Consider the following 12,555-nt stretch of genomic DNA (forward strand, 5'->3'; position numbering starts at 1 on the left):
TGGCAATAATATCTCATATCACAATTAATTTTGTTGCAATAGATCGCACAACAAAAAGTAGTTATCGCAACAGGCCTACTCCCATGTCTCTACGATGTTCTTATGCATAGATATTGCTATTGCTAAAGGGTTGCTAGGCTAACCTATTTGGTTGCTATGGGCGTGGCTTGGCATCTGGCAATTGATGATGCTCTAAGCTATGAGTATTACAAACCAACCCCTGTGTGTCTACGTTGTTCCGATGCAGAGATATAGGTATTGCTAAATGGTTGCAAGGCTGACATGTTTTGTTGCTATGGGCGTGGCTTCGAAGCTTAATGAAGCTCCTGGGATACTTTATGGTTGCCAGACTAAAATGAGCTCTACAACACTGTGCTGCAAAGATATCCATATGGACCTTTTATAAATGTCCAATAACGGTCATAAAAATATGATATATCCGTATTCTTTATCACTTTCAATTATTTAATATTTTCAGCAGAATGAGTTCTTATTATAACAACTCAACAATCATAATTCTAAATATTTTATACAGTGTGTACCACAGATGTTTTCATTTTTATTGTTACAGTCTTGGATTTATAATTAACAACAATATTAATTTTATTGCACTATTATTTTTTCAGCGGTGTGAAATGTACAGAAATGTACATGTCCAAATACCTTCTTTCACTTACTTTCTATTCTTTACCAGATTCTTTTTCAGATGATAACTGAAAATGAACGAATGTTTGGTAGAGTTTTAACCCTTGTAACCCTTAATCCTAGTTTGTTTACATAATGCCACATATGCAATCTATTGTCTGTCTTTGCCTTTATGGTGAAAACTGTACTGCGGGGCTTCTAAACTTCTACATCAAAATCAAGCTCACCTTAAAAATATAAAGAATAAATAAAAATGCAAACAAGGCAAAAAACAACAATGAACGAGTGTCTCCACAGGCTGTCAGTTTTATTTTCTATTTCCGCCTCAAGAGGTCGCTGTTCTACTCTGAACTCTCTCATTTCATATCACACTGATGCTTTCCCTGCTGTGTCTGGATTAAACGCAACCAGCAAAAACTATCGGTAGGGATTTTTGCAGATAATTATCGAGGCCGATTAATCGTTTTTTGTCGATCGTCGACCTCTACTTTACACAGCTAGTTTTTTACCATAAATAAAATTCAGTAATTGACAATCAATATTTACGAATCAAGTCTTTTTACAGGTTTGTGATCCTAAACGTATTCACTCTGGTCAGTTGAGTCTTGGATATATGGGGTCAGATTTGTTTCATTATTCTGAATAAATAAACTACGATTCGCAAATAAATATAGACGGTTTCACAAACATTTTTTTAATCCACATATGCACAAATAGCGATCCATAAATATATATTAGACGTTCCACAAAAATAAATGCAATTCACAAATAAATACAATGAGATTTTCAAATAAAAATTATTGACAAATGTATTTTAATTATATTTATTTGTAAATCGCTTTCTTCACATTTGTGGATCGCTTTCTGTGTATTTGTGAATCGCTGCATGCATTTGTGGATCGGTGCACACATTTGTGAATGGCTCTCTGTGCATTTGTGGATTTTGAAACATTTCTAACGTCAAACCGTGCGCACAATCCACAAATAGGTGGACCCGGCCCACTATCTACGCCAGCCAATCGGTTAACTTCCGCTTTTGTTGTCCAATAGGCCACGTTCTAACTTTAGCCAATCACCTTTTGCTCTGCACTAAGATTCAGGGAGCTAACATGGCGACTAGTGGCGATCTAAAATGTATGATATACTAAATGATAATGGCCTCTTCTTTATACTATGTAATGATTGCTTGTGTTTGTAACATGTTGTGTATTTGTTCAATAGCTGGGGGATTTTAGCAGAAAGATTTATTCTCTCTTTGATTGTGATGAAAGTGTGTTTCTTCACCTGTGCTGTTTATTACTCTGAAGTGTGTGTGTGAAGGGGTGATGTCTCTGTCCACTCATTCTTTCACTCTTTATTTGTGTTTTGTGAGCGCTGTGTTTTCCAGGCGCTCGTGTACTTTATGTCTCTACGCAGGTACCTGCGATCCGCTAATGTCGGAGCTGTAGGATGTGGCAGTCAGAGATCCTGAAGAGGGTTTTTAGGGAGTCTGATCGAGGCGGTACGCAACGCATCGCCCGCGGCAAGGATCATCGTATCAGGGCCGCTTTCTACCTACCGACGAGGGAATGAAAAGTTCAGTAGACTATTTTCGCTTAATCAATGGTTGATGTCATGGTGTATTGAACAGAAGCTGCTCTTTGTTAATAATTTTGATCTGTTCTGGGAGCGACCTAGGCTCTTCCGCCCCGGCAGCCTTTACCCCAGCAGCATCAGAGCGGATGTCCTGTCTGACAACATCTCGAAGGCGCTACGCACCGTTTGACTATGTCTCCCACCGGTAAGACATTCAAAAACTTTAACCATAGTCTGTGTTCCTCCCACTTAACTGTTATTAATGTTTCTGCTTCCAAATATATAGAGACCATATCTGTCCCCCGGATAATACTACAAAATAATAATTTTGGCAAAAGCAGGGAAAAAATCTGATCGTGATTAAACCTGAAGACAATGTAATAAATAGGGATGCACGATACCAAGCTCATGTACTCGTACTTGTAAAAATTCCCCGATACCAAAGACCGATACCTCACGTGACGTAATTTACAGAACGTTCCAGTGCACACAGAGACACCAGCCGCAGCAGACACAATGTCATAGTGTTCACACCAAACGCAGTAAATCGCGCTATTCGAGTGTAGTTAGACGCTTGAACATTTTGAGTTAACTCGCTTCATTCGCGCGTGAAATTCGTGCCATTCGATACATTTTTTCATAATACGAGTTGAAGTTGTTTAAAATAAAGATGCTGATATGTTCATTAGTCTCATTGTGTTGTTCTTAGAATATTGCCACATAAAAACAAAAAAACTAGCACAACAGGCGTCGGTATCTGCGAGTACCAGGGAAAAAGTATCGGTACTCATACTCAATCCTTAAAAAGTGGTATCGGTGCATCCCTAGTAATAAACAACCAAAACCAATTCATAAAGTTCGGCCTACTTAATATTAGATCACTAAATTCAAAGGCAGTTATTGTAAATGAAATTATCAAGGATACACTTCAGATTATTTCGGTCTAAATGAGTGTACCCCACCAAGCTACTTTTATATGCATGAGCCACGTCCGGTTGGTGGTGTCGCAAAAATCTTTAGAAACTTTCTTACTGTAACTCAGAGAAAAGAGCATAAATTTAAATCATTTGAAGTGCTTGCTTTGAACATAATTATTCCTAACAAAAGTTAAAAAACCTTTGCTTTCTTTTACATTGCCTACGGTGTATAGACCCCCTGGTCCCTACACTAATTTTCTGAAAGAGTTTGCGGACTTCCTATCAGACCTATTGGTTAACGTTGATAAAATACTAATTGTCGGAGATTTTAATATCCACGTAGATAGCGCTAACGATGCATTAGCACTGGCGTTTACAGAACTACTACAATCTTTTGGGGTAATACAACACATTAAAGGACCCACTCATCGATTTAATCATACACTAGACCTGATTATATCTCACGGAGCCGATCTAACCAATATAGATATTATAACTCAAAGCGACGATGTCACCGATCACTATCTTATAACGGGTACACTGAGCACTGAAGGAATCAGCTGTTTAACTTATGTACAGGGTAGAACAATCACCTCCGCTACTAAAGATAGCTTCGCAAAGAGCTTGCCAGATCTGACTCCGTTAATAACCACACCAATAAATAAAGAATCGCTCAATGACATGACCAGCAAATCGGGCACTATTTTCTCTAATACATTAGAAGCTGTCGCACCTATGAAGTCAAAAAAGATTAATGAGAAAAATATTGCACCATGGTACAATAGCACCACTCGTGCCCTTAAAAGAGAAACACGCAAACTAGAGCGCAAATGGATAAAATCGCAATTATAATTCTTTAAAATTGTGTGGAAAGAGAGTGAAAACTGTTATAAAAAGGCACTAAAAGCAGCAAAGACTGAGCACCTCCGTAACCTCATAGAAACCAACAAAAACAATCCAAGGTTTCTATTTAGCACAGTCGCTAAATTAACAAATAAACAGACACCACCTGACCTGGCTATTCCGCTGCACCTTGATAGCAATGGATTCAAGAAATTCATTACAGAGAAAATCTAAAACATACGAGACAAAATAGTAAAAACTCAACCTCCAACCTGTCATGATCACGGGAAGGTGAGACACGGACAGAGGACCCAGGTGCAGACAGCGGGTATGGGGGTAAACAGATATTTTATAATAAGACAAAACAAAAACCCACAGGGGGTTAACATAACAAACACGGTGTAAACATCACATAGAAACAGAAAAAGGGATAAACTAACTAAACTAGACAACACTTGATACATATAACTGGACTAGACTTATCTACACTGAACAGGAACTCACCACACAAATAAAAATGATCCAGCACAAGACAGAAGACACAAGGGCATTAAATAAGGGAATAATCAAGATGGGGACAGGTGCGGGGCATGAACTAATTAACAATCATTAACGAGGAAACGAGAGGACGGTAACAGAGACGAGACCGGAGAGAGTCTATGGAAGGCCATAACTGCCTCTCTCCACACAAAACATGAGACTCTGCCATGATCCTGCCACTAAACCAAGAGAAACATGACATGATGTGGCAGAATCATGACACCAACCATCGCCCCAAAAGAAAGGCTCCAGTGTTTTTCACCTCTAAAACAGGAGGATTTAATTAAACTTATTGTAACATCTAAACCTACAACTTACTTATTAGACCCCATACCAACTAAATTATTAAAAGTGTTACTACCTGTTGCAATTGAGCCCATTTATAACATTATCAACTCGTCAATTAATCTAGGCCATGTCCCAGGACCCTTTAAGATGGCCGTCATTTAGCCTTTAATCAAGAAACCAAACTTGGACCCCAACGAACTAGGAAATTATAGACGATTTCAAATCTCCCATACCTGTCAAAAATACTAGAAAAAGTAGTGTGCACTCAGTTGTGCTCTTTCTTACAAAATAGTGACAAACACAAAACTTTTCAGTCAGGTTTTAGACCGGGACAGGCATTACAATGGTTCAGATCTTACTTATCAGACAGACATCAATTTGTCCATTTAAATGGGGAATCATCCAATCTAACGCAAGTAAATTATGGATTACCTCAGGGATCGGTTCTGGGACCCGTGCTGTTCTCCATATACATGCTGCCCCTCGGAAACATTATTAAAAAACATGGAATTAGCTTCCATTGCTATGCAGATGATACTCAGCTATATATCTCATCAAGACCAGATGATTCCTCCCAGCTGGCAGAGTCCATCGAAGATATAAATCATTAGATGACCTGTAATTTCCTTTTTATGAAACAGAAATATTACTTATCAGACCAAAGACACGTAAACCGAATATTTCTGATTATAAACTGCAAGTTGAAGGATGTACTGTTACTCCAACTAATTCAGTAAAAGATCTAAGCGTTATATTAGACAGCAACCTGTTTTTTGGAAATCACATCTCAAATGTCACAAAAACAGCCTTTTTCCACCTAAGAAATGTTGCCAAGTTATGAAATATTCTGTGTGTTGCTGTTGCGGTGAAGCTTATTCATGCATTTATGACCTCAAGACTTGACTACTGTAATGCGCTACCTAGTGTTTGTCCTACATCATCAATAAACAAACTACAGTTAGTTCAGAAAATACCATCACATAACCCCAATATTATTAACCCTTCACTGGCTACCCATTAAGTATCGTATTGACTTTAAAGTTCTTTTAATCACTTATAAAGCCTTAAAGGGTTTAGCCCCTACCTACCTAACAGAGCTTCTATCACACTACAACCCATCACGCTCTCTAAGATCTCAAAACTCAGGACTTTTGATAACACCTAGAATAACTAAATCCACCAAAGGGGGTCGAGCTTTCTCATACGTAGCACCTAAACTCTGGAATAACCTTCCTGATATTATTCCAGGATCAGACACACTCGCCCAATTTAAATCTAGATTAAAGACGCATGTTTTCAGACAAGCATTCACTTAATGCAAAATATTCTAAATAAACCACCAGGAGATGCTGACATTAGATATTATTAACTAGAATAATTTAACTTGTTATATAAACACCATGATCTGTGTTTTTCTTATTTTCCCCTGTAAAGCTGCTTTGGAACAATGCACATTGTGAAAAGCTCTTTATAAATAAAATTGAATTGAATTATTTGTAGCCTGTGTGCAGACATTTTGTGTGTGGCCAGCAGAGTTTTATTGTAGTTTTATAAATTAGAATTGGCTTTATTTTTTAAATGATGTCACTTGTAACCACAAGAACCAATGAGATTCAAAAGAGGAGCTTCGGTGCTGATGTTTTGAGTGAGGACAGTGATAATCATGTTTACATCTAAACGTGACTTAATCCACTCAATATATTCATAGTTTTTGATCCCAAATGTATTGTTTTGTGTCATGATTCATGAGGCATTTATTAACTCTGGAGATGTGTGGATTACTTTTATGATGGACGATTGATCGTTGAATCCTTAATGCGTGTTTTTTTAATCTTTGAAAATGGAGCTCTATCCATCATGCTATTTAAAAGGAAGTCATACGGATTTCATGTGGGTGAGTATATTATGGCTTAAATGTCATTTTTGAGTGAACTATTCCTATAATTTAATTGTTTAATTTTTATTTCATGTTGTAATAAAAGAAAAATCCCATGTCTCTTGTCCTCATTGTGTAAGGATTATTATGATTTTTTTGTTTCATTCAACAAGTAATTGTCATATATTGTGATTATTCAATTTCATCCTTATCACTATAATATAAATAGACTTAACACCATTACCCAATAATGTATTCATTAATGAACGAATGTCTTTTAGAAATGTTTAAGTTCTGTAAACAAAACAAGTACTATAAACAGAAAAAAAAGAGAATGATGACTCCTGAAAACTCAAACTAAACTATTTCAACAACCACAAATCTGAACATGTTTACAAATTGACTAAACACAATAAATTATTTTAATGTGTGATCTTTTTAATAAGGAATATTGTTATATTCATGAAGTGATATTAATAATCCCAATGGTCATTTTTATTCGTTTAAACAAAGTATTAAGTAAGTTAAAAAAGTAGCTCAAATCTGAAAACTGATGACGTCACAGTAGATTGTATGTATGGACGTAGCGCCATCTTCTGGTGTTTTAGAGAAATGTATTTGGCTTGTTTGGTTAGATTTTATTATGCATTTGAACAATAGCCTTGCAGGCCAATATTAAGAAAAGTTGTACAATTATAAGTCATTGCATACTTAGAATATGATACAACTGAGATACAAAAAATCTGGAGAAGCTTAAGAAACCCAAGAAAACTAAATGTGAAAAACAGAAGATAAATACACCGTAAGGGCTTAAACAAAACCATATCTTTTAAACAATTCCAATTATTTATTTGCTTTATCACATTTCATAAATGTAAGGCCTTCATATATGGAAAGGTCTTTTTTATAAACACAAACCTGGTAATAACTAAATGCAAATGTGATTTCACAAATACATTTCTATCTATTTTGAAACAAGTAGGTTTATCATTTTCGACGCTTTATAATTATTCGTGCCCTGTTTTATTGCAGTAAAAAGGATTCATTTTAAAGGTGAATTTCACATTGTTCATTCGTTTTTTCACCCCAAAAATCCACATGTTTATCTCTCTTGCTGTATTGTGTCAGTGTATCGTGTCATTCGACAGACAATCTGACGTTACAGATTTACTTGCATTCAATTCGAGACTTTACTAAAAGTTATGAAGTTAAAATGATCCATTGCCCTGCGATGGGGAAGCAGTGATGTAATAAAGAGAAATAAACCGAGGCAGACCATGGCCAGTGTTTAAACGGATGAGCATGTCATCAATCTGTTAATGTAAAAAGTGTGAGTGATACTAAAGACATTTACAGAAGATATTGAAAAGATATGTTTTTATTGAATGCCAGCATTAATAAATCCATTATTCATATGACAAAATATTCATTTTTGAGACATTTGTATATAAAAGAAAAATAAATAGGCATAAATAAAAATACATTAATAATCAATAATTTCAATAAATAATTTAGCAAACAGGACAATAAACACAAGTAAACAATAAATATATGTATTTTTGATGAAATCCATAAACGGAAGAGCCTGACTGACAGAAATGTTTTTGAAGGTTTTTCTTTGTAGGCTTCAGTTAAACGTGAGTGTAGAAGGAGAAAAATTCCAGCTGTTTCATGAGGCTTATGACTCGAGCTCTGATGATCTCCCAGCCTGCATCCTCCTGACAGAGACAAAACAACATCATTTACATGAGTTCACATACAGCTCTGGGATAACATTCGTCATTTATTACTGACATTCATGATTCTTACCGTCTTCAACTCTGTCATTTGCCTCAGTCTTCTAAAATATAGATGTAGCTTTTTATTCCTCTTCGTTTTGAAAGCGCCCTGCAGTAAGAAAGAGAAACCAACGAGTTCTTCGTGTTATTATTGCTCATGTACATACATATGCAAATGTGTGTACTGCTTTCTAGATTTTCTGTTACGGACTGCTACGGTTCAAATAAAAAGAACACACTTTGACTGTGAAAAATGTCTCATGACTCGCTCATTTATTTCTCAGTCACACATTTTACTCACGCATAATTGGAGGCCGTTAATCTGCTCATGGATGATGTTCGAGAAATTCTCCATTGTGTTTTTATCCCACGGTGCAGAGTCAGCGTCCTCAAAGAGGGCCGTGATCTCCATCAAACTCTGAATAACAAACAGAATCTGTTTCTCACCCTGAGGAGACAAAAAATGATCAATATGGATCCACAATCCAAGGAATTGATCAGGATTCACTCATTCATCTTGTACTGACCTCTACTGCCCTGTAGCTGTTGATCAGTTCATATGGAATGGGGTTGAAGGATTTGTTTTTATGGCCCTCTGGGATTTTCTCTCCCTAGAGAGTAACGAGAAAACAATTGAATTCAACAATAGAATTAACAAACAATTTCAGACCTAAACGCTCCGGGATGAACCAACATTTAGTTAGTCCAATATATACAGTTAAATGAGTCTGGGACTGGGTTTAGGAAACTGCCCCTGTGTGTTTTAAACTAAACCCAACAAGACTTGCCACATCTGCAATCAAAGTCAATGATACGAAAGATCTCGACATGAATTTAAACATTTCTTATCGAAATCAGCACAATTGTCTCATGTGGTTTTATTGTATTTCCCCTGAGAAATTGTTGGAGAAACATCTGAGACTAAATTAAGACCAGATCTCCTGAGAAACTGTTTCTGAGCAGTAACATTTTCATCTGGGAACTTCCAAACATTAACATAAATAATTGAGGTTTTCTTTATTGTAAACAAATGGAAGGCTAACCATCTTTTCAATCAGATCCAAAGATACTCTGTGGTGATGTTGGAATTTGTGTTTAATCCACCTGCAACCCGGCACAGGTCGGATGGTGCAGACTGACAGCACCAGGCACAGCAGTGATGGACGAACAAACATCCTCATGATGAATTATTATCCACAGACAGAAAGATCCACGACTTATTCCACTCAGTCTACAGATTCTGATATTCTCTTGAGATGTGTGATGCTGAATGAGCTTCTCCATGATGTCCGTTGTTTTTAAGAGAGCATATGGGAATTACACCTGGATTTTCACTTTCTAGTCAGTGACCTGAAAGCAGGCGTTACACCTGAGTGAGGTGTGGCGCGATTACGCAATACACTTAAAGTGCTGGAATGTACGTGTACATTGATCTTACTATTTTTACAAATATACTATTGTAGCTGTAGTGATGTAGTGTATACTTCGTTTTTAAACCCTATATGCCATAATAGGCTATTCCATTATTGATGCGATGCACTAAAAACCCATTCTAATGGATGCAATGCTTGGTAATATGGAAATAGCTACAGTTTTAATCTGAACTATAATGGTCTGTGTGGGTCTATACCGACTATGTGTTGGGTTCAATGGTGAGATGTTGTCTGGTCGATGAGGACCACCATTCAATTATACCAGAGAAGACCCGATTTTGTAACGGCTTTAATGGTCTAAACAGCTGACGGTTTTATAATGGAAACTATTTGCATTTTATTTGTATTGTTTTTGTTTCAGCTGGGCTACAGGTGACTTGCGCAATATAATGTTATTTATATTGTTAGAAAATGTCGATTATGCCGCTTTCTACAGTGAGCGTAACAGTCCAGATATAACGTGTATAATACTAATACATCAAAATAATGTCATATTCAATAAAAGTGGGTACGAGTTTAATTTGGCTTATAATGCTTTTAATAGTAATAATACGTGTGTGCGTGACAATGGAACGTGTGAGCGGAAACTCCAAACCTGGAACTTTGAGAAAGTGAAATCGAAAGCGTGCGTCATCGTAATGCAGTGACGTCAGATTTATTTCTTTAACGTTTCATCATCGGAGACGCTTTCATATGTAAATGAGAAACGGAGTATGCGTGAGTAATGCGTGTTTTTGTTGTTGTTGTACTTTTGATTTGATTCATTCATTTGTTTTATTTATGCATTCAAGAAACATTTATTATTTGAGGAAATTATTTTCAGGAATGTTGCTATTGTTGGAAACGGATGAGAAATAAATAAAAACATTTCGGTAACGTTTTAGATTACGGCGCCCAATGTACCGCAATTCCTTTACCTCTTCAGTATATATATATGTAGGTAAAGGGGAACAATGTTTGGGGAATAAAGGGGTAAAATATAAATGATGAGTGAGCTGCATGCTATTATCAAAATAGCAACATTGATTTTGCGCTTTTTAAAAATTACAACTCATGAATCGAACTCATAACTCATAATACAAAACTATGATTTGTGACTATTAATCCTACAATCAATCAACTAAAGATGAAAGTCATGCGCATCATTTCCCCTTGTTTGCTATCATAAATAAATAAGAACTCCCAACTTAAATAATAAGCAAGAAAGCGTATTTATGGCAACATTGTGATAACAATGTTCAGGCTATTGTTGTAAAGTCCACGTCATTAAAATAGTTACCCCTTAAACTACACCTACAGTATGTTTGAATTTCTTCTTTATAACCCAAACTTTGTGTATTATTTCCTATAGATGTGTACTTAAGAGGTACATTATCGTTACAATTAGTTAAACTGTATATCCTTGTTTAGTTAAATGCGCTTCTAAAGCGGATACCAAGCTTTCAGCAGACTCGCTTTCAACATTAAAACATGATAAAACAACACACTTTTTTCTCTGTAACAGCCTGTCAACGCTGCGCTAGAGTTGCGCATAAAATGTTGGTCAAGTGGCCACCGATCTTCGATTTCAGTTTACAGTATCAACTGTTCTGTGTCTTTCTCTTTAACAATTTACACGTTATAAACCTACATTTTTTAACATAAATAATAATACAAAATAATTTAAGATGAATAGAAAACACAGGTCCCTTTTAAACAATCCAAACGTGTGTCATATCATATTTATGATAAGGTGTGTATGTACCTATATATTTATGCAGGTATTGTTTATGCTTAACTTTGATGGGTAGATGTTGTTTTGTAAACAGGGAAGGCTCAATAAGCCACGGCTTAAGCCTACACCTGGGGCCTGTACCATGAAGCTGGTTTAGGTGGCTAGCCAGCTGTGTTTCAGTTTAGTTTGTGCCAACCCTGGGTTTTAGGTACCATGACAGTAGCTCGGCTTTCTTCGGTGTTCGTCGCCATGGTATCTTACGCTGCACGGCTAACCTGCTCCGGGGCAGATTATGTTCTGGATTCAAGATCTCAGACTGAAGTTTGACCAATCAGCTGTGACCACAGAAACATATAGGTGACGTAACTGACTCACAGTGCGTGTTAGAATGGCTAGTTATTTTTATACGGTTTAATCAAATAAAAATACTAATATAAAAATATATATTACAAATATAAAATCAAATATTGTTTACTATATAGGTCAAATCAGATTTTACAGATTTGCTGGCTTTCCTTTACACTCACATGAAATTCAATTTACTTACTTATATTCCACTTTTGTTGTATCACATGTATTTGCATTGCAGTTTTTACATTCTTGTCTGTGGTGCAGAACATCTAGAAACACTTTCAGTTTCACTGTATTAGGACATTTTTCTTTGTCCTAAACCGTAGTTTTTATTAAGGCTTCAATGAAATGACTGACCTGGTTAATGGAGCAAAGACTAGTCTATTAAAGGTAGAGGTTTATGCATTCTGTTGTAAAAGCAGGCCGTTTTATTAAGTGTAATTCTTATATTTTCTTCCGCTTCTCTGTGTTGCAGAACACACCGCTATTTTATAATTCTGAGCTCCGTATAATTGTGAACTAGTTTTTATCATATCAGACTAAAAGGAGACCAACATGCAACCAGTCCGCGTTATTTTTTGGGCAACTTGTTTGA

General features: G+C 36.2%; 1 protein-coding gene across 1 annotated transcript; it reads right to left on the minus strand.

The window, feature by feature from the left end:
* Positions 1-8,315: 8,315 nt before the first annotated feature.
* Positions 8,316-9,643, minus strand: LOC306906156 (interferon a3-like; the record flags this gene model as incomplete). The annotated part of the gene is made up of 5 exons (XM_079477297.1): positions 8,316-8,402; positions 8,494-8,571; positions 8,764-8,910; positions 8,990-9,073; positions 9,506-9,643. 5 exons carry the CDS (start codon positions 9,641-9,643, stop codon positions 8,316-8,318), a joined length of 534 nt encoding a protein of 177 aa, XP_079333423.1.
* Positions 9,644-12,555: the final 2,912 nt, after the last annotated feature.

The sequence above is a fragment of the Barbatula barbatula genome (assembly GCF_947034865.1).
Source record: "Barbatula barbatula genome assembly, chromosome: 16".
Classification (NCBI taxonomy): Eukaryota; Metazoa; Chordata; class Actinopteri; order Cypriniformes; family Nemacheilidae; genus Barbatula; species Barbatula barbatula.